Source organism: Kogia breviceps, chromosome 10, assembly GCF_026419965.1.
Source record: "Kogia breviceps isolate mKogBre1 chromosome 10, mKogBre1 haplotype 1, whole genome shotgun sequence".
NCBI lineage: Eukaryota > Metazoa > Chordata > Mammalia > Artiodactyla > Physeteridae > Kogia > Kogia breviceps.
The window spans coordinates 24,723,126-24,746,351 of record NC_081319.1 but is presented as its reverse complement, the minus strand read 5'-3'; the positions used below and the strand labels follow the sequence as shown (position 1 = coordinate 24,746,351).

Here is a 23,226-nt window from a genome sequence, read left to right as displayed (position 1 = left end):
CAACTTGCCCCTCACTCCAAGTCCCTTTATCCATCAAAGCTGGAGTCATCTATTCTTTTTCTCTTTTGATGCACAAATTATTTGAGGGAGAACTCAAAACAAGCCCCAATTAGACAGGAGCCCCACTGTATATCTGTGAGAAAAATGATCTGTAGGGCACACAGAGGAATTTTATGAGGGTCAGAGAAACGACTAAGATCACCTTTCTTTTTCTTTTGAATTTTTTAAAATTAAAGAAATTTTTTATTGAAGTATAGCTGATTTACAATGTTGTGTTAATTACTGCTGTACAGCAAAGTGATTTGGTTATACATACATACATACATATATATATACATATATATATATACATACATTATATTTTTTTTAAATGTTCTTTTCCATCATGGTTTATCACAGGATACTGAACATAGTTCTCTGTGCCATACAGGAGGACTTTGCAGCTATCCATTGCATATGTAAAAGGCTACATCTGCTCACCCCAACCTCCCACTCCACCCCTCCCCCAATCCCCTCCCGCTTGGTAACCACCACTCTGCTCTCTCTCATGTCTGTGATTCTGTTTCTGTTTCATAGTAGGTTCATGTGTGTCACATTTTAGAGTCCACGTATAAGTAATATCATATGGTATTTGTCTTTCTCTTTCTGACTTACTTCACTTAGTATGATAATCTCTAGATGCGTCATGTTGCTGCAAAAGGCATTCAAGTTTGCCTTTCTAATGCCCCCAATCCCCAATCTTTCTGTTAGGTAGAGGTGGCAATGCGAGTATTGACCAAAGACACTTGCTATACTGAACTCGTAATTTTTTTACAATAAGATGCTGAGCATTGTATGGCCCTGCATTTTTGCATGATACGTTTCTATCACCAGGGTATTATATGAATAACTTTTCATCGCCAGCAGCATGAGTGATAGAAAGTGTTCCAAGTTATCTTCATTGAGGCAGGTAGGATTTTTTTTTTTTTTTTTTTTTTTTGCGGTACACAGGCCTCTCACTGTTGTGGCCTCTCCTGTTGCGGAGCACAGGCTCCGGACGCGCAGGCTCAGCGGCCATGGCTCATGGGCCCAGCCGCTCCGCGGCATGTGGGATCTTCCCTGGCCGGTGCACGAACCCGTGTCTCTTGCATCGGCAGGCGGACTCTCAACCACTGCGCCACCAGGGAAGCCCAGCAGGTAGGATTTTGATGACAGAACATTGATACGGCATGTGTTTTTTTGTAAGATCTTTTATTATTTATTACTCATCTTTCTCAGAGGAAATGATGTAAAACATTTTTTCATTGTTTACCCACTTAGGTTTTTTTTATTTTCTTTTGAGTATCATCCTACCAATATATAGTTGTGATGCAAGGACCAAGTGTATGCCTCTTGCTAGAATAAGGTACATGGTAAAGAGGTAGTGATTAGGCTTTGAGACTCTTAGAGACGGAACAAAGGAGCCACAGGTATGGTAAAGGTAACGAGGCCTACACAGACTTCCCACTTAGGCTAGTTCTCAATTTCCTTCTTAATTGCAGCAGCGTTTCATATATTATTTAGCTATGTCTGACTCCTCTGGAAAGCCTAAATGAATAAAGAAATGATTACTGAGAACTTCAGACTTAAGCAGGGCAAGAAATAGGCAAAACTGATTCTTTTCCTGAAGATAAACAACCCATACTCAGTGTACTGACTCCTTGCTTTCCTCATTCATTCAACTAATACTTATTATTCAGTACCTGCCATAGGCCAGGACTGTGTTGGGCTTTGGTAATAACAGTGATAAAAAGAAGACATGAATACTGCCCTCATGAATTTTATAATATAATTTACCACCATTAGATTTGCTGTATTTTTCATTATAAGGTTAATATTATGTTGCTCTTATTATTCTGTTTGTACCTTGTCACAATGGCAAACTCTGGTGAGCATAAATGTAAATAATTACAGAAGGGTGCAAACTCAAATGTGTTTTAACAGGCACTTACTCTACATAGTAGATACCATAGACAGGGTCATCAATCTTTTCCCAACCAGCAGGCAGTTCTGAAAAAGAAAAGAACATTTAGAGCAAGAAGAGCATATTCTTGAAGAGCCTAAGGATTTTCAACAACTGGGTTAGGCAAAAAAAGAAACACTCATAAAATAATGCCTTAAATCCAATTAAAACTGCATAACCTAACAGAAAAAAAAAAAAAAGAGTGAGAATTATTTTATTGGTGTATTTTTCTACACAAAGAGCAATTCTTTACTGATATTTTGCACAAGCAAGTGAAACTTAATAAAATACAGTCTCCGGTGCCTTCATTCTAAATCAACTATTAAATGAGATTTTAATGGAAATATAGTTAAGTTTTGCCTGGAACGCCTAGTTCCTATTTTAAATATTTGCAGTCTTCTCATTTTATCGTTAGACTACTTTATCACACAAGCAAAAATGGATGAATGTTTCCTTTCATTTTCAATACAATAGTGCCGTTTCTGATCTCCCTGGAATAAATTAAAATTTGCATCTTATTTTCTCCTTGTTCCTAATTAAAATGCCACCGAGTAAATAAAAACGGCCACCTGGAGTTGGATTTTTGAATTGCACACATCTATCACTCAATTGCTATATCTGGACAGGCCCATCTTCACCGGGGCTATCCCTATGAAAGCAGAAACACAGGTCCTGCTCTCCAAGACTCACTACCTATTCCTTTAAATGCGGTGGTAAAATGGCATTGGGGGATACGTGTGCCTTTCTGAAAACTCAACTGTGCTCTACCGAACTTCATAAGGTTTCACATCAAAGGGTGCAACTTCATTAACTAGGTAATAGTGGGTTCTGTCATTATAAGAACCTACTGTGAAAAAGCCCACCGCACCAGATAATTTGGTGAAAGAAGCAACTACATCGTATTTTGCGTCATTAAACAATTCTTCAGGCAGAGCAGTAATTCTCCTTAAATTTCTTTCCTTTTTTGGGGGGTTCAAGGTAAGAAATGGAGTCATGTGCGCGCGCGCACACACACACACACACACACACGCACACAGAGGCTAATTACTTAAAGTGTATGTTTTGCTCAGATTTGGCTCCACATCAAGAGACATTAATTTTAATTTCATGGTTTTTGCTCCACATGTTATTTGTTTTCAAACAAAGAGACAGGTTCCCCCCTTTGCTTCCTTTTTTTAAACAAAACAAAACAAAACACTTAGTAGGTTTTAAGGAAGTCTTTGAATTCTGGGAGACAGAAGCTACTAAGATGCAAGGCAGGGCCAACGTGCAGATGTTGATATAACTTGGCATTTTTATACACAGCATCTTGCGGACTGATGCAAATCAAATGCCTGGGAAATGGTTTCCCCTTACAATGCTGGAAATTACCATATAAATGCAAACGACCCAGTAAAACATTTCCAAAGAGTTGGGAAATCAGAAGATTAGAAAAATGCAAATTGGTGCCCACGCATATGCGTGTGCTGCCATGGGGCAAAAGACTGAGTGGGTGTGAGGCGACCACATCATGTTTAACCAAACTTCTGTCCAAAATCTGCAACCTTAGTATATGGTCTGATTATCTTTAGATAAAATAGGGGGAAAAAATTAAGAATTCAATTCATTCCATTATTTGTCAAACATTTGTTAGGTGCCTACTGTCTGCCTGAAGGTATGCTAGGTGCCAGGTACACAAAGATAATTACAAGTGCACCAGCTTGGCAGACAATTCACACATCACATGGTAAGTGCTTTGATGGAGGTCCAAGGAGGCTACAAGATAAGAAGCCACCTCTGACTTTGCCCTGTCACCTACTCAACAATTTACATACTAGAGTTGAGACATGAGGTCAGTCAAATGGTATTTCTGGAGGTTTGTAAATTTAAACACATCTTCTGGGACAGATTAGCAAACTCCAGAAATGTTCCAGTTTTTCAAGCTAAAACTCATTTAAAATTGAAAAGATAGATTTCTCACTTTCCATGTGGTGATTAACTTAATAATAGGAATTAGTCTCTGAAAGCTTAAAATAGAAATGGGTCATCAATTTAAAAACAGAAGATGTTTGTCTTCCAATGGGCCATTTGGTTCTAAAAAGTTGAAAATGGCAGAAAATACTGAAGCCCAGAAAAAGATGGCGTTACAAATTTTCTTTTTCTAAAATACTCTAAAGATACATAGAGAGCCATGCCCCCATGTCTAACAACTGTCAGACATCAGAACAGTCTGTACAAGATGTCACTGAGATTTCAGGTGGCTCAGACCCTTTTGGGATTGTCCAGATCTTAGTTTGAACCTTAGCCCGAATGTTTTTGTTTTTGTTTTTTTAACATCTTTATTGGAGTATAATTGCTTTACAATGGTGTGTTAGTTTCTGCTTTACACAAAGTGAATCAGCTATACATATACATATATCCCCACATCTCTTCCCTCTTAGCCCTCATGTTTCATCAGTCTAGTGTGTGGCTAGTTACTTAACATCTCGAAACCACATCTTTGTCCTGGATTTACCTCAAAGGTCAACTGTAGACTAAATAAGGATGTCTGTGAAACCTTTTACGCAGCACCTGGCATTTAAGCTCAGCTAATGGCAACTGTTCTAGGAAAGTCCAAAAGGAACTGGACAAATCTATATGGCCTGCTTGCTTGCTGTTCCTACCACTAAAAATCTCATGTTGTACTAATCATAGCCATGGAAGTGAACATGGAGCAGACAAATGTTCCAAGAGTTGTGTCAGCACATAGACTGAAAGTCATGTTCACAGTCAGAGATATGGTCCTACACTGTAATTCAGTGTTGAGTGGGAGGGGACCTCATTTCCCTGTCTCTGCCTCTCCTAGTTGTTTGTAGCACATGAATACTCTGTAATTCAAAAAGAAGGTTCTTCAAGTGCTTTTTCCTTCTGGGGAGATTACTGCAGAAGATGTGATAAATTCTGCAAAACCAAAGTGCATAATGGAGCTAGTGACCCAGCCCAGACAACAGAGTTCAGAAATGACAATTCTGCAATCAAATGATCTGTGTCCAACACCCAAGCCCACTGCCCCTGCACCTCCCAGAGGCAGATTATAGAGAGTTTCCTTGTCACATCTGGAATCGTACTGTTCATTGAAAACCTGACAGTTGCTATTGTTTGCAATTAGGATCCTCTTATTAAGAAAATGGGCAGTGAGCCTGTCAAAGGAATCTGAAGTGAATGCAAGGAAAAACTGTGTGTGTGTGTGTGTATGTGTGTGTGTGTGTCTGTGAACAAGGACACATTTGGGCCATTTCTATTGTATATATGTTGCTCTCCTGCCCCATATTAAACACAAAAAGTATCATAAGGAAACACTGAAAAGTCCAACAAGAAAGAATTAGTTACTAAATCAGAAAACTGGCAAAAACAACATGTGCTGATCACAGGGACAAATATTAAGACACATTATTATTAAGTCTCCTCTTAAGCCCAATGAGAGTTCCTCTTTCAGCCCCTCTTTACAGGTAAGGAACAGGAAGCTAAGGGAAGGTGAATGACTTGCCCAAGGTCACTGAGCCAATAAGTGGCGGAACCCAGATATGAGTCTAGGCAACCTGCCCTGACCCCAGAGACAGCTCTCACTTCACCAAACCATCTCCCAGAACTGTGGCTCTGACCATGAGAAGGTAAGAAAGTAAGTAAGCCAATAAAACTTACTTTGTAGAGTCTTTAACAGCACAGGAAAGTTCCCACAATGTCACAGATACTTGAGAAAAGAAGACTGTTGATTCCTTCCTGAAAACTTCAACATTCAAGCTTCCACAGAAGCAAATAAGGCTGTGCCCCTATGCACAGTGGAATGATCTCACCAACTGCCCACACACACTGTGGTGGGCACTCACACACGTTTGTCAGGTGGCCAGAGTAGTTTCAATTGGTTCCACAAAGGAGCGAGGCACTCATTTTTCATCTGGAAAAGCTAGTTCTGTCTTTTTCAATGATTTTATCTAATATCACTGGATTGATACTTTTAAAAAAATTTACAAAATGAGTTGCAGATTGTTCTATTACACAGGTTGAATCTCAAAAGTCATTCCTACCACAATGACCACAGGACAGTTTATTATACGTCTTTAAAAACAGATCTTTCGGGACTTCCCTGGTGGCGCATTGGTCAAACATCCGCCTGCCAATGCAGGGGACAAGGGTTCGAGCCCTGGCCTGGGAAGATCCCACACGCTATGGAACAGCTAAGCCCGTGCACCACAACGACTGAGCCTGCACTCTAGAGCCCGCGAACCACAGCTACTGAGCCCACGTGCCACAACTACTGAAGCCCACATGCCACAACTACTGAAGCCCGCTTGCCTAGAGCCCGTGCTCCACAACAAGAGAAGCCACTGCAATGAGAAGCCCACGCACCGCAACGAAGAGTAACCCCCGCTTGCCGCAACTAGAGAAAGCCCGTGCACAGCAGCAAAGACCCAACACAGACAAAAATAAAAATAAATAAATAATTAAATTTATTTTTTTAAAAAAAGAAAAGCTGAACATAAAACATTTAACTTAGCAGGGAATATAATTCAATATATTCCAAGAGCAAAGATAAAAGAATTTGGCATTATCTGCTAACGTAAATTATTTATGAACTGCAAGAGCCTGGACTAACCAAGACCTGATTTTCATTGACATACACACTCTGAGGAAAATGACACATATAAACCCAGCATCCGGTGTTCAAGCCATTCACTATGGTTACAAAGTCAACATATAGCCTGTGACTGAGTAACAATATAATACTAGGACTTAGTACCCATCCAGTTAATCAGCGGAATTGTTGTACTGCTGTTACTCCCACTAAGATCTTTCAGCTATTCTGGAAGATTTTTGCTTTGCTCTTCTGTATTCCCCATGGAGAAAGCCACCCACACCAAATAAATAAAGAAATGAGCCCGAGATAGATTACAGGAGAGTTCAAGGGACATGGCAAGCATCTATTCCTGTTTTTTCTTACTCCTCAATTTACAAGAGTATCTGGCACCGATCTGGTAAGTCTCATTCTAGTCCCAGTTCCCTCAGACTTCTTCTTTGTAGACACAATTTATTACAACTCTGTGTGATGTCTGCAGTCAGACACATGGGTTCTATACAGTTGACCTTTCGTGGCTAAGCCGGAATGAAAATCATAATTGGAGAAGTGCAAACTAAAGAAACAGAGGGATTAAGCAAGTCACTGTGGACCAAGGCATCCAGGGCAAGTCATGCAGGCTGGGAGGGTTTACCTAGTTCACTGTCCAGCTCCTCCGTATGGATCCCTTCTTCTCCAAAGGAATAGCAGGAATGAGACAGAAAAGAGAGAAAGAAAAATTCAGACACCAGCACCAAGAAAAGAAACTCCCCTCAAGAAAAACAGCAGCGAACACATCCCTTTGTTTTGTCCTTACCTGCATTGTGGCTTATTTCACTGGCTTGACTACTCAACTCGAGACCTCAGTGTAAATCACAAAACGGGAAGAGCTGATATTGGCAACATAATTATATGGCTCATTTCCGTGCACGGCAAAATAGGGTTTGATTGGTTGTAAAAGATGACAAACGCCTTTACGGTTTCAACGTTCTTACGTGGGAAGTGACTTACTACAGGTCTTATTTCAAGCAAACAAAGCTGTTAGACCTTTCAATAGTAGTCCTTTTTAAAAAATCCTTCAATAATCTTCTAATCAGCGAGGCAAAATTACTTAACTTTTAAGTAATACCGCTGCCTGAAAAACGGAAGGCGAGGTCAAATTGAGAATACAGGTTCCAAGGTGAGCTACACTTCATCGTCTTTCAAAAGGAGTTAGAAAAATGAACTATGTCGGGATGATATACATGGGGGAAGTGAGGCTTGAAGCCTGCCCCACAAGGAGCAGTGGGAGACGGAGTTTACTTTGTATAAGATTTCTAAGTCAAACAGCTCAGAAATAATAGAATGAAAATGTTCTCTGTAATTTCAGTGAGCAAAACAAGTCAAGATCCTCTCCATTCTTGACCGTCTCTGGCTGTCAGTAAAGCATTTTATTTTGACTGAGAAGAGAACACAGGACAGCACAAAACACATCATGTCACAGACAGGCACTCCAGCTACACAGCGGGCGCCTATCCCCTCCACTCTAAGCTCCACAAACACAGGCATCAAGCCTGTTCTCACTACTGCAATATGTTCAGTGCCCACTGAAGGGTTTTATTTTATTTTATTTTTTAATATATTTATTTATTTGGCTGCACCGGGTCTTAGTTAGGTGGGATCTAGTTCCCAGGCCAGGGATTGAACCCGGGCCCTCTGCATTGGGAGCTCAGCGGATTAGACACTGGACCACCAGGGAAGTCCCGCCACTGAAGTTTTTGATACATAATAGGTACCAAATATTTCTCAAATGGATGAATGGATGTATGAACAAACGAATCGATCATTGACTTTAGTCACCAACACGGCCCTACACACCTTGTAAACTCTTGCTTTTAAAACTCTCCAACTGCCAACAATAAGGTTGACACTGGTACTGTTTCCTAAGAAGGGAATCTTATTTACATAAAATCGTTCATGAAAACGGCCTTTTGGATATTTAAAATATCTTTGGCGGCACTCATTCATTTCCTCAAAAACTCTTTAATGAGAACTACCGTGTGCCAGTCACTATGCCAGGTGACAGCGACATCGGAAGGAGCACCGTCAGGCACATCTCTATCCTTCTGGGAAAGGAAACATGGCCAGAGCTCACACAGATAAAAATTAAATTGAAACTGTGATAAGGGGCTTCCCTGGTGGCGCAGTGGTTGAGAGTCCGCCTGCCGATGCAGGGGACGCGGGTTCGTGCCCCGGTCCGGGAAGATCTCACATGCCGCGGAGCGGCTGGGCCCGTGAGCCATGGCCGCTGAGCCTGCGCGTCCGGAGCCTGTGCTCCGCAACGGGAGAGGCCACAGCAGTGAGAGGCCCGCGTACCGCAAAAAAAAAAAAAAAAAAAAAAAAAAAAAAAAAAAAAAAAAAAAAAACCACCCCCAAAACAAACAAAAAAACCCCAAAAAAACGAAAAACAAAAAAACGTGTTAAGTTCTCTGAAGTTAAGATACATAATAGACTGACCTAATCATATCTGGGGGGCAAAGTCAGGGGAAGAGTCCCTGAGCTGTAATCTGAAGGTTATGCAAAATTTAATGAAAAGACTTAAAGTGAAAAATGACTAGAATTTAAGCTCTGCAAGAGCAGGGCTTCTTGTTTATTGTGTTCAATGATACATCTGAAATTCCCAGAATGTACTGGACATAGAGAAGGCATTCAATAATTATTTGTGGAATGTAAGAGTAGTCTAAGAAGGGAGAACTGCACATCTAACTGTCACGGAGCAGGAGCTCGATGAGGACTCATGGGGACGAAGGACAGAGTACGGGGTTGGAACGAGCGTCAGACAAGCTTAGAGACTGAAACACAGAGAGCTTGGAGATACAAGCTATGGACTTGGCATTTACTGAACAGACCAGAGCCATTAAACAGGGCTTGAGGCAGTGGTGATAACACAAAGACATTTGAAAAAACTGCTCTCAGTACAGTGCAAGAAGGCGATCTCGTGGGCAAGAGTCTGGGTGGAAGATGAGCATGACCTTGACCAGCACAGTAGAGACAGTGAAGAAAATGGAGAATGGATTCCAGAGACATTGGGAGGCAAGGTGAACTCAACTGGTAGTACATGGGTTAGAAGTGGGTGTTAAGAAAACGAAAACGTCATGAGGGACTCAAGTATTTATGAATTTACCCTTCACTGAGATAGGGAATACTTACAGAAGACCAGATTTGGGCTGGAGGTGGAATCATTAGTTGGGTTTTAATCAGAATGAGTTTAAAGTCTCTTTGAGACAAACAGTGTTGTTAAAGATTAAACTACTGGCCTGAAGCTCCAAGGCAAGGTAGAAGGCCTCTAAGTGGACTACTGAAACACGGAAATAACAACAGCAGTTATACACTGAAGATCAAAATCCAAACTAGTTTCTGACTTTTTCGAGTTAGGAAAAAGAAAATAGAATATTTTTACAATAAGTATGATGCCATGCTGTTACATTTGATATGCATGTGACTTACAGAGAATAGAAAGAAACACAGGAACAATATGGTGACCAAAAATGTGACTCTTCTTTGTGTCATGATATGAAAAACAATACAAGGCAGCTTTGTGGTAACTGGCAAGAGAAAAGGCAAATAGAGGAACTGATACTTGCCATTGTGGTATAATCTGGTTATATACTTATAACATTTGTGTATAAAGGCACACAGACATACATATAGTTTCCAGCAGAAAAAGAATATATGAATTCTAATGGTGAATGGACAATTACTAAGCATTTGGTATGAATACATACTTGTTCCAAAGGGAATAACATTAACACCAGTGACATGAATTCTAAGAACTAAAAATGACCAGCATTGTTAATAAAAACATTCAGTAATTCTACTCAATACTTTAAACTCCATTTTTCTCAGTAAAAGCTACTGGAGCCTTCTATTATCTATAAAATTATATTAACAGGCATTTTCATACATTCCCAGTATAATTATAATGGATACTGACATTGAAGATCTGATGGTAATAAGAGGGCCTAAAATGGCTTCAAAATTATCAGGCATCAAATAAAGATTAAATTTTGTTCTGAAAAGTTTTATGGTTGGATGTATTTTATGTTCTGAACTTTGAAAACTGGTCACCTCTGTATTATATATTAAATAGAATATGTGAATAATCAGGACAATCCATTATCCTTAAGCATGCAAAATAATGCAGCTCCCATGCCTGTTCCGTTTCTTCTTCAGGACTCAGCAACCAAAATAAAACGAGCCTCTCAGCTATGCCTCCTCAGTCAGAATGATTTGTATTTCCAGTTGAAGTCACCCAGCTAAACATGAACATGCAATTCTATGTTCATTTCGTATAATCTGTGATCCACATATATTCTGGAGTGTAAGGTTTTGACAGGATCATATTTTACTGGCTTACATTTTCAAACAAACCTCAAATTTATATGGACAACAATTCTGCCCCATATGATTAATTAATAAAAGTTTCACTATCTTACAGTAAAATGTGTATTCAAAATTATACTACTAATTCAAATGCCAGAAATCAATAATGAGTAGCAAAGCAAGCCATTTCCCTTTTAATTCGTCCATGTCAAAAAGCAATTTCGGTAGAACTTAGGATAGACTGAAAGGGAACACATTTGTTCCATCTTAATTTTTTTTTTCCTTTGGCAAAAGTAATTAGAAATTCCAAAGCCTTGAAATAAACTTTTCTTTTTTATGATAGTAACTCTTACAGACAATTGGTTCTTTTTTCTTTTAATTAACAGGGAGAGTGGGGCTCAGTCTCTTTTGTAGAAGAATAGACTTTCTCATATTTAGGATATACTCTAAGTCACACACAGATTCCTAATCACAACAAAATCTGCTTTCTTTATGCTAAACCTGGAGAAATAATCCAATTATGAAGCATGAAGAGTTCAAGGAAAGTTCCTGCTTTTTTTTTTCTCTAAGACTGTCACAATATATGATTAGCATCCAATAAGTATGTGATCAGAGCATCTTTGGTTTCTAAATTCCTAGAGACTTTCTAGAATTTTCTCCAAGTTCCTGAAGGCACAGGTTGCATCTACATTTGAATAGTTTGTGACTGTGCTGAAGTTCTGTTTCTAACAGAGAACTAAGGATGCCTTTATGTTTAAATAAATCGTTCTTTGAAAACAATTTTGCTGATTTCTCTCCTGCTTTTGGAAACCACAGTGCACTTACTAGGAACGGGATTACCTTTCAAAAACCCATTGTTAGAAACCCGGTTGACCTTGCTACAAGGCTTTAAAATTTGCATGTGTGAACAAGCCCCCCCCCCCCCCCCCACGGTAAACCCAGACCTTCCTAGCTCCTTACCATCATCTTCACACTCTTCCAGAGGCTTCTGCTGCTTGTTCAGGCACCGAGGGTCTAACCAAGATGTTGTTTTTGTGTTATGGCTGAAATCCAGAAACAAAAACAAGAAATATGTTTGAAAAGGAAAAAAAAAAAAAAGTAAAAAGCTCAGTGACAGAAGACTTAAACAGTCTTGAACATTTAGTCTCTTCTACCAAAGAAAAGATACTGTCTAACAGCAAACCGAGGCCAAAAGAGAGCCCAGGTTTGGAATTATGAAATGGCTTGAAGAGGGTCTTAGGGACGCTGCTTCCTTACCCTAAGACATCACCATTCCATCATGGAAAGCTTAAAATGTAATACCAGCTTTATTTTTGAAAACTGAGCTCCAAATCATACCCCTTGTCTATACGGCCTACTCTTTTCTAGGCTTATTTTAGTCTTCACATTTGTCAGAGAGCGCATTCCAATTTATTTTCAATTTGTTTATGACTTAAACGTTGGATGCTGGAATTCACAAAGCAGGCTGCTATTTCACTCATTATATTACATAAGAATTTCCATGACTGTGTGAAACTACCTCAATTCATGCAAGTGGCTCGACGAAGCTGCTAAGACATATCATTCATCACAGTATCTTAAATTATGCTTCAGACATAGTGAAGGCAACTCCAAATTACCTATCACAAATAGAACCGAGACCAAGGAAAAGCTTGGAAAAGCTGCACATGTCACCCCACTTCCTTCTGGAGGGTCTAGCCCAACCAGAGGAAGTATTTCAATAGACACTGTTGCCCTTCAGTCATGTTAGAAATGCCAGGAGAAATGACTGGGAGAATTGACCAGAAGCATATCTGGGACAAAATTCTGCTTGAGCAATCAGTCCACTCTATGCAAACTAAATAAGAGGAGCAAAGAACTACAAGTCCAGTAGTTCAAGCTGCAAACCAGAAACGAAACAAAGAAAATTTAAAAAAAAAAAAAAAATTTATTTTTTCAAAGTTTAGATAGTAATCTAAAGTCTGAAGTTTTGGTTGTAAATACATTGAAAAAATTATCACAGTCTTTAATTTTAGATTCAAATCTTATTCATTGTTGGGAAAAAATTGAGGTTTAAGTGAAAAACAGAATGTGCAAATGTCTACAGACATTATCTCAACTGTGTTAGAAGAAAAAAACAAATGAAAGGTAATACAGTTACAACTAGGATCACCAACAGTACTTATTTGTCCACTTAGAACTATCATAATCTGTTATGTCATTTACATATAAATTACAATTTACTTAATCCTTACAAGAACTCTATGAGAGGAGCATTGTTCGTATTAAAATGATTACTCTCCATTCTCCACATGGGAAAACTGAGGACAAAGATGTGAAGAAACCTGCCCAAGGACACCCTGTTGATGCATGGAATCAAAACCAGGGAGTCCTGCACTAGAACCCATGGTCTTCGCTATTCCTACATAGTAGGAGTGCAAAAATGGTCACTGATGGGAGGGAAGATTATGTGTGATATTTTAAAAAACACTTTTTTATCTCAAGATAATTGTAGATTCACATGCAGTTATAAGAACGAACAAAGAGAGATTCCACATCCCCCCTTACCAAGATGCCACCAAGGGTAACACCTTGCAAAACTATAATACAGTCACAACCAGGATACTGACAGCCAGTCAATATATGGAACTTTTCCATCATCACAGGATCTCTCATGTTGCCCTTTGATAGCCACACCCAGTTACCTTACAATCCCTCCCTCCGAAACCCATTTTTAATCCCTGGCAACCACTCATCTGTTCTCCATGTCCATACTTCTGTCATATCAAAAATGTTATATAAATGAAATCATATCATACATATGATATCTTTGTGGTTTTAATTTGCATTTCTCTAATGGATAATGATGTTGAACATCTTTTCATGTACTTATTTGCCACCCATATATCTTCTTCAGTAAAATGTCTGTTCATGTCTTTAGTTCATTTTCTAACTGGATTTTTTTTTTTTAACTGTTGAGTTTTGAGAGTTCTTTTTATATTCTAGATACCAGTCCATTTTGAGATGTGGGGTTTATAAATATTTTCTCCCTGTCTGTATTTTGTCTTTCTGTTTTCTTAACAGTCTTCTGCAAAGCAAGTTTTCATTTTGATGAAGTTGAATTGATCAATTATTCCTTTTAGGATCATGTTTTTGATGTCAAGTCAAAGAACCCCTTGCCTATTACTAGGTCTCAAAGATTGTCTATGTTTTGTTCCCCCCTAAAAGTTCTATTACTTTACATTTTGTACTTTATGATCATCTATTCTGAGTTAATTTTTTCTCTTTTTCTAAGGCATGAGGTTCAGGCTGAGGTTAATTTATTTGCTTCCGGCTATACACTTGCTCCAGCACCATTTTATTGAAAAGGCTATCTTCCTTACATTGAATTGCTTTTGCATTCTTTGTTGAAAATCGGTTGGACACATTTGTGGGTCTGTTTCTGGGTTCCATTGATCTATATGTCTATTTCTTCATCAATACCACACAGCCTTTATTACTGTGGCTATATAATAAGCCTTGATATAGGGCAGACTGATTACTGTGATTTCATTCTTCTTTTCCAAAACTGTTTTACCTATTCTAGTTCCTTTGCCTTTCTATATAAATTTTAGAATAAACTTGTCTATACTAACAAAAAGCCTCACTGAGATTTCCACAGGATTTATATTAAACCTGTACACACATTTGGGGAGAACTGACATATTTACTATACCAATTCTGAGTCTTTCAATCCATGAATAGAGTCAGTCTCTCCATTTATTTAGACTTTCTTTGATTTCTTTCATCAGTATTTTGTAGTTTACAGCATACAAAATCCTATACATGTTTCATTAGATTTATACCTAAGTGGCGTTTTTTTTAAGTAAATGTGAATTATATTTTCTTTTGAATTTTGTTGTCTGTTTTTTCATTGTTAGTATATAGATATACAACTGATGTTTGTATGCTTATCTTTTATCTTGCTGAACTCACTTATTCTAGAACTGTCTAGCACATTTCTGATGATTTTCTAGATAGATAATCAATCTGTGTGTCTTTTCTTTCCTTTTATTTAGGGCTAGAATTACAGTAAAATGTTGAACAGGAGTGGTAAGAGATAATATCCTTGGCTTATTCCCCAACTTGCAGAGAGAGTTTTTTGTCTTTCACCATTAAGTATAATGTTAGCTGTAGGTTTTTAATAGATGTTCTTTATGAAGTCAAGAAATTCCCCTATGTTCTTATTTTTCTGAGAAACTTTTATCATGAATGAATGAATTCTGTCAACTATTTTGTGTCAATGAAAAAGATCATGTGATTTTTTATTTTCCTTTACTGGGGTCTTAATATGGTGGATTACATTGATTAATTTTTCAAATACTGAACCAGTCTTGTATCCCTGGAATAATTCCCACTTGGGCATGGTGTATAATTCTTTTTCTGTATTATTGATTACTATTTGCTAACATTTTGTTATAGGCTTTTGCATCTATATTCAAGAGGATATTGCTCTGAAGTTTTCTTTTTTTTTCGTGGATGATCCATGTTTGATTTTGGTAACAATGTAATACTAGCTTCTTAAACATAATTGGGAAGTGTTCCTCCTCTTCTATTTTCAGGAAGAAATTGTGTAGAAATTTAATTCTTCTTTGAACGGTTCTCCATTGAAACCATTTGGTTGCTAGAATTTTCTTTTTCAAGAGTTTATAAATTATAAATTCATTAGGGCTATTTAAATTATCTTTTCCATATTGGATGAGTTGTGGTAGTTCGTGCTTCTCAAAGAATTTTGTCCATTTCATCTAAGTTGTCAAATTTATATGTCCACACTTTTTGACAGCATTTTCGCATCTTTCTGATGTCTTCAGGGTCTGCAGTGATTCTTTGTTTACATTTTAATATTGGTAATTCACATCTCTAATTTTTTCTTTGTCAATCTTGCTAGAGGTTCTTCAATTTTATTAATCTTTTTGAAGAATCAGCTGGTTGTTTCATTGATTATCTCTGCTGTTTTTGCTTTTGATTTCATTAATTTCTGCCCTTTATTATTTCCTTCCACTTATTTCACATGTAATTTGCTTTTCTTTTCTAAGCTCTTAAATTGGGGGCTCAGAGTTGATGAGAGACTTTTCTTCTTTTCTAATATATATGTGTAGTGCTATAAATTTACCTCTCATCACTGCTTTGGCTGTATCCCACCCAAGAGGATGAGGAGTTCCTTGTTACTACTGGGTAGAGATGGGAGTTCCAGCTCCACACTAGGCCTCTTCTGACACCAACTTGGCTGGGAGGGGTAGGAGTGCCTTATTACTGTTCCCAACTTGGCTTCCACTAACTCTCTGAGGAGGCTGGGGGCCACTTTACCACTGATGGTAAAAATGCTAACTCTTCACCAAAACCTCCTCTGCCACTACCTCGGTGGGGAGAGAGGCTGCCTTATTACTGCCATGCCAGGATGGGCATCCAGGCTCCCCCAGCGTGGTCTCCACTGAACTTAGATGAAGAAAGGGGGAGTGCTCATTCCTGCCTGGCTACAAAGTCCCAGTTATCTTCTGAGCCTTTCTGGACACCACACTTGCAGGGAGGTTTGAGATCCTAGTTACATCCTGCGAAGGGTAGAAGACTAGGCTTCTCACCTGATCTTTGCTGGCAAAGGTGGGAGCACAGGCTTTTGTATCTTGTTGGCTGAAGCCCAGCACTTATTGAATAAAAGCTTCCTGCCTTGCAGGATACCCCTTCCTGGTCCTCTGGCTAGAGAGAGTAGGCTTTTATGAGGGCTTTGTTTTTTGGTCTCCAACTTGTTGGTATTTCTGAGTTACCGGCTTCTTCAGCTCCAAGTCTGGGTTATATGAGGTAAAAAGAAAACTCAGGGAACTCACCACCTGTCATTTCTGTGATCCCAAGTTCCCCAACCAGTCTGCCTTATTTTTATCTCCTTTCGAAGTCTTCTTATGTTCATTTTCTTTATAATATCCAGAGTTTGTAAGTCCATGCTTACTTTTTTAATGTTCTTAAATTCCAGTATTTCTTAGATTTCCCATAAACTGTAAAGCTAACACAGACACATATATGTAAAACAAGGTAGATTTGATTCTATAGAAATTTAACTTGCTATTCAATGTAAGATACTCTAAGATGAAGTTCTTCAGAATGAAGGACACCCGAAAACTCATTAACCAGGATATATAATTTAGGCTAAAATAAAAATGGTGTGTATCTAATAATTTAATATCTATGGAATTTGATAGCCATAGATCAAATCACAGAGTTGTCATAATAAGCCATACTTCTGCATAAATGTTCTATTAAACAATAGGCCAATGAAGATTGGCCTAGCATTGGTTAAAAGCTAAATTAGGTTATAAAAAGTAAGCAAATCACTGTACTCTCCTATAAATGAGCCACAGTCTTGGGTCTTTACTAACCATTTTTACTAAGCACAGTGCTCACTAACCATCAAAATAACCAACTTTCTTTTTTCAAATTCATCAAGTCAGTCTTGAGCAAAACTATCAATACATTATTTTTGCTTTTTATAAATTTATTTATTTTTAATTTTTGGCTGCATTGGGTCTTCGTTGCTGCATGCAGGGTTTCTCTAGTTGTGGTGAGCGGGGGTTACCCTTCGTTGCAGTGTGCGGTACATGGGCTTCTCACTGTGGTGGCTTCTCCTGTTGCAGAGCATGGGTTCTAGGTGCACAGGCTTCACTAGTTGCAGTGTGCGGGCTTCAGCAGTTGTGGCACAAGGGCTCAGTAGTTGTGGCTCATAGGCTCTAGAGCGCAGGCTCAGTAGTCGTGGCACATGGGCTTAGTTGCTCTGTGGCATGCGGGATCTTCCCGGACCAGGGCTCGAACCCATGTCTCCTGCATTGGCAGGCAGATTCTTAACCACTGGGCAATCAGGGAAGCCCCTATCGATACATTCTTTTCTAAAAATTTGAGTTTCACATATTACTCTGTATTAGGAATTCCTCTGTTATATTTTCCTTTGCTCAACATAATTTTTCCTTACTAATGGACATAAGTTTAAAGGCAATTTATTGCAAAAGCTAAGTATAAAATTCTAAGCTTATAGTTGACATCCATTTTTATAACATTTAAACTCCTCTGTGGTAACCAAATGATGATGATAAAAATGGTAACAGTAACAATAATGCTCAGTAATTAATACTAGCCCACGCTTTACATCCATTACCTCATCTAACTCTCATGAAAATCTGACAGGGTAGGCATGATCCACAACATTCATGTCCTTCTACACACAGGGAAAACTGAGATGCAGAGAGGCAAACTCAAGTTCCCAAGATCATACAAATAGTAAGTAAGGGGTAGAAACAACATGAGTTTTTAGGGGAGCTCTTAACCACTATATATTTCCCTAACTCTCAGGAAAAGACTTCATCATCCACCCCTGTCTGCAATAAGCATTTGTCATGAGCATGAAGACAGAAATGTGGACTCGTCTCTCCTTCTGGTTGGAAAATAACCCAGGAGGTATAGTTCACTCATCTCCGATTTCCTAGGTTAGTTCTGAAAGAGGGTGTTACGAGACCCAAGCCTTTTCCTTTTCCCTCACTCCCATGTCCTTAGGAAAATTATACTTCCTTACCCTTGTTGATTTTTCTAATTACAAAATATATGCTAGAACATCTATTTGAGTGGAAATACATATTCAAACCCCACAGACATGTATAATGTAGTTAAGAAAATAAATTCTTTAAATTCCTTACTTAACTCAAATTCAAGTGTTAATAGATACTTCCAGAATTTTCCTACACATAGAACTATATCTAAATATTCATGGAAAACAAACATACACATATAATAACACAGCAGATATGTGTCTACACCCACATATTTTACAAAGGTGTGATACTTCATATGTTGTTCAAAAATGTCCTTTGTTATTGTTCCCTGAACAGCAGATCTTCAACATTAATTAATCTATTGGGTTGGCCAAAAAAGTTCATTCGGGTTTTTCTGCAACATCTTATGGAAAAACCCGAATGAACTTTTTGGCCAATACGCAGTATTTGAGAAGAACAGACTTACCTATGTTTTTAATTATTTCATAGTTTAATTGATCATTTTGTTTTTCTTTTTTAGTGGTACATAAAACTATGGTGAATCTTAATAGGGAATCTCAACAATAGAGCCAAAGTACAATATTTTAAAAATTGAGAATCGGTTAAGAAATTACATTATCTTAGATTTTCTAGAATGGTTTTAGTTTTATGAAATTTTTTCCTTTCCAGTACAGGTTATTTGTTAAATGTTTAACTATATAATATTAAGTGTTTAATTTTGAAAGACTTTTCACATCTCTGTATCCTCAAACTTCAATCCTTATACCTTGCACCACGTAAAAAAATTAACTTAAAATGGATCATAGACGTAAATGTAAAATGTAAACTATACAGCTTCTAAAAAAATATATAGTGGAAGAAGACTGCATTTTGACTTTGAGTTGGGTGAAAATTTCTTAGCTTCTACACTAAAAACACAGTCCACGGGGGGAAAAAAAGTGATAAATTAGACTTCATAAAAATTAAGAACTTCTGGCTCCTCCAAAGACACAGTTAAGACAATGAAAAGGAAAGCTAGACTTGGACAAAATGTTTGCACATCACAAAGATAATAAAGGAATTGTATCCAGAATATATGAAGAACTCTTAAAACTCAAAAAAAAAAAAAAAAAAAAAACTACAACCCAATTAAGAAAAAATAAGCAAAAGATTTATGTATTCTAAGCAGCTGGATATATTCTTCATATATAATACCATAATTTATATATACACCATAGTTTAGTTGTCTAACTCTTTAGGGAAATTATTAATCTTACGCTTCCTCCAGCTCTTCAGTTTCAATGATTAGGATGTTATGCTAATTGCTTTTTTGTACAGGGCTTCTTAAATTGTAGGAGAGAAGACCATCAGCACATGATCAATCCTTTTACAATAAATTTACATCAGTAGCTGCTAGAGAAAGAGAAAGAAGGGAAATGGAAAAAAAAGAGAGAGATTCAGGTAGAAATAATGGTACTTTACTCTATAAAATAGACTTCTCCGTTTTCGGTATAGGCCATCTCCCAGTTTTCAGGTAGAGGACCTAAATTATCCTCTGCAGAAAGAGGTAGGTATTGAGGGAACTTCTGAGAAGGGTCCGTGATGGGAGCGGCGATGATGCTACTATTCACAGCAGGCGGGAGCGTTGCTTCTTGAAGACTGTGCTCTTCTTGGTCACCAGAATCGGCTGTTTAATCATGGAGAGAGAAAAAAAAACTATCGTCAATCATACCCCAAACTGAGGTGTTCACTACTGTGGGCATCTATATTCTTAAAAGCCTTCATCATTTCCTAATTGCTGGACATCGACTATACTCTGTTTTATTTAGATGAAAGTTCTTTTAATAGAAAACATCAAAATGATGAATCAACTTTATTTTACTGAAAAAGAAAGAAGGGAAAAACATGCTCAAATAATGAATTGCTCACAATCTTGGAAATGTCAAAGAAGAAACATGTTCATGACTCAAACCCTCAAGTCCCTTAAACTAAGAAGGCCATCAGATCACAGACTGAGCCGCACTCTCATCCCATAGGTATCATTTGGTTTCATGGCTGAAGAGGACTTTTGGAGGGAAGAAAAAAATCAATTCCAAAAAGTTTAGAATATAGAGACAGCTCTACCACTGAGTCAGATTCTAGCCTCCTTGGGAAAAGTGAGGAGAATGTTACTGTGAAAACCAAGACAGTTACCTCCAGAACAGTATTGTGCTGGTGGACTGCTTTGACTTGAGTCTTGAAGGCTCTAAGTACCTGAGTCTCCTTGCCTTCTTATTAACTAGAAACATCAAGAGTGATGTCATTGAAGTCTCCACAAACGGCACTGCTGACATTCTCAATCTCCATGGGGCTTTAAAACATATTAATCTGGGGGTGTAGTCAATTTCTATCTCCCACAGTAATTCTCCTGCAGACATTTCTGATTTACTCAAAGCAGACTGAGGAATAATAAAAGGCTGTTTTCAAATCTTCCCCCGATCAATAGTTCCCAACAACACACATGAGAATAAAGGTAATCCGAAAGTTGGATGGAGGACATGTCAAGCCTATTAAACAACCACCTCCACCAAAAATCCACCGCCGTTGACGAGGCTGACTGGCCTTTCCCTGCCTTGCACCTATCCCGCTTGTCTTCTGGTACCACCGCTCAGATCTCCATTCGGAAATCATCTCCTCCATTCAAGGTCCATGTGGTCCAGGTGGGGACTGACTTATACCCACTCCAACTTCATGCAGTGGGCCCAAGTCACACCCATATCACTCTTGCCTTTATGACTGGATCAAGCACATGATCCAAGGCAAACTAACGTAGGCATGGAAGTGCTTGCTGGAACTATCAAGCAAGAGGTAGCCTCTGATGCTGAAGTTATTAAGCTGATAGATTCTCATGTTGTAAAGCTTGGCAAGACTTGTCTGAAAATTAAACCCATGTAGAGGAAAGCAGAGATGAAATACAGAGAAAGTCACCTAATACCCTTGATGAAGCCTCTCTGATTTCATGTACTCCTGGCTTCTTCAGTTTCTTGATCTCCTAAATTCCCTTTCCCGCTGAAACTGATTTGAGTTGATTTTTCAATTTGCACCCATGAGTGCAGGTTAATAAAACAACTATAAGTTTGAAGGAAAAAGAGGAAATTAGGCCACTATGGAAAAAAATTTTTGAAATTACTAATCAATAGCAAAAATTCAAAACGTGGCAAGAATTAAGAGATTCACCCTTAATTCTCTAGGAGCCAAAATGTATTCATTTCTGGTACATCATTTGAAGGTACCCTTCTTAAGCTTAAGTAAGAATCACCTGGAGAGATTTTTGTTTGTTTGTTTTGCTTTGTTTAATATTTATTTATTTATTTGGTTGCAGCAGGTCTTAGATGTGGCACGTGGGCTCCTTAGTTGCGGCTCGCCAGCTCCTTAGCTGCAGCACGTGGGCTCCTTAGTTGTGGCATGTGAACTCCTAGTTGCAGCATGAGTGTGGGATCTAATTCCCTGACCAGGGACGAACCGAGGCCCCCTGCATTGGGAGGGTGGAGTCAGCCACTGTGCTACCAGTGAAGTCCCTGGAGAGATTGCTAAAATGCAGACATGACTCCCCGCTTCAGACAACAGATTTGGAATTAGGTTCAAAAATGTGTATATTGAGGGCACCCAGGTGATGGAGATTCAAGTATAAGCATTACACTTTGAAGACAGAGACACAAAAAGTGCTCAACAACAAAAAATCACTAGAACCTTTAGCTTCTAGGAGGGGTTTCGCTCAGCTGGCAATGTGACAGGGTACGGTGCAGTCTCAGGGTACAAATTCCTGTGACCACTGATGCCAGGTGGGAGACACAAATGATGTACGTCTAGGACACTGGAGAGGGTGTATCCTTTCTGATAGGAGCAGAGAACTCAGTGCCAGGCAATTAGCATCCTGGGGAAAAGTGTACTCAGGGTTTCCGGATTTCTGATTTTTTTCAAGAGAAGGTGGAAATCTATATTTTTATGCAAAAACTTCTAATTTTCCAATCCGAATTCCTTTTTAAAATAAAGCGGCACAGCACAAGCAAGAAAATAAAACATAGTGATTATAAGCACCGACTCTGAAGCCAGAATGCTTGAGTTTGAAGACTGGCTTTACTCTTGACTAACTTGGGAAACACATTCAACCTCTATGTGCCTTAGTTTCCTTATCTGTAACGTGGCGATAATAACAGTACTTACCTCATAAGGTTATGGGGAGGATTAGTTTAGGTAAAGCACTCAGTACAGTAAACATCATCTTATTCATTAAAGTTGTTATTATTAATTTTTGTTTGCAGGTCAGAGCTGGCCCTCAGGCTGCCAATTTGTTACAAATGGGCAGAAAAAGGATGGACTTGACAGTAAACCACAGACAAATCATAGTGTGCCTATTTCTAACTGTGTGCCTTTAGAAGAGACTTTACCTTTCTGAGCATCTGTTTCCTCATCTGTAAAATGGGCCTAACACACACACCACAAAAATGGAAATACATGCAAAATGCCTGCAAAAATGCCTGGAGCTCAGTGAGTGCTCAACAGAGCTCAGGACTGGGATCTGCTACTGGAAATACCAAGGGCCAAGGTCAGTGATCATCTATTAATATGATATTTAAGAGTCAGAGAAATGCTGGAACAACAGTAGACATTCAATAATTTTACTGAAACATTTTAATTAACCTATTTTAATAGAAACTGGATACAAAAGGAAAACGGTGGTGGCCACAGGTGGGCCACTACATATGAAGAGAAACAACTTGGTTTAATACAGAATGTACACAATTCAT

General features: G+C 38.4%; 1 protein-coding gene across 25 annotated transcripts in view; it reads right to left on the bottom strand.

Annotated features, from left to right (window-relative positions):
* The window catches only part of MAGI1 (membrane associated guanylate kinase, WW and PDZ domain containing 1), a 618,261-nt gene that overhangs the window by 94,832 nt on the left and 500,203 nt on the right, over positions 1–23,226 (bottom strand). For 13 of the 25 annotated variants that reach the window (XM_067043710.1, XM_059075772.2, XM_067043704.1 and 10 more), the window contains 4 exons: positions 19,922–20,126; positions 11,874–11,956; positions 7,207–7,242; positions 1,971–2,028 (listed from right to left, as the gene is read on the bottom strand). In XM_067043710.1, coding sequence (XP_066899811.1) covers positions 1,971–2,028; positions 7,207–7,242; positions 11,874–11,956; positions 19,922–20,126 — 382 coding nt within the window. Of the gene's footprint in view, positions 1–1,970; positions 2,029–7,206; positions 7,246–11,873; positions 11,957–19,921; positions 20,127–23,226 lie in introns of all 25 variants that reach the window. The other 12 variants (XM_067043713.1, XM_067043703.1, XM_067043714.1 and 9 more) reach the window with 1 other exon arrangement.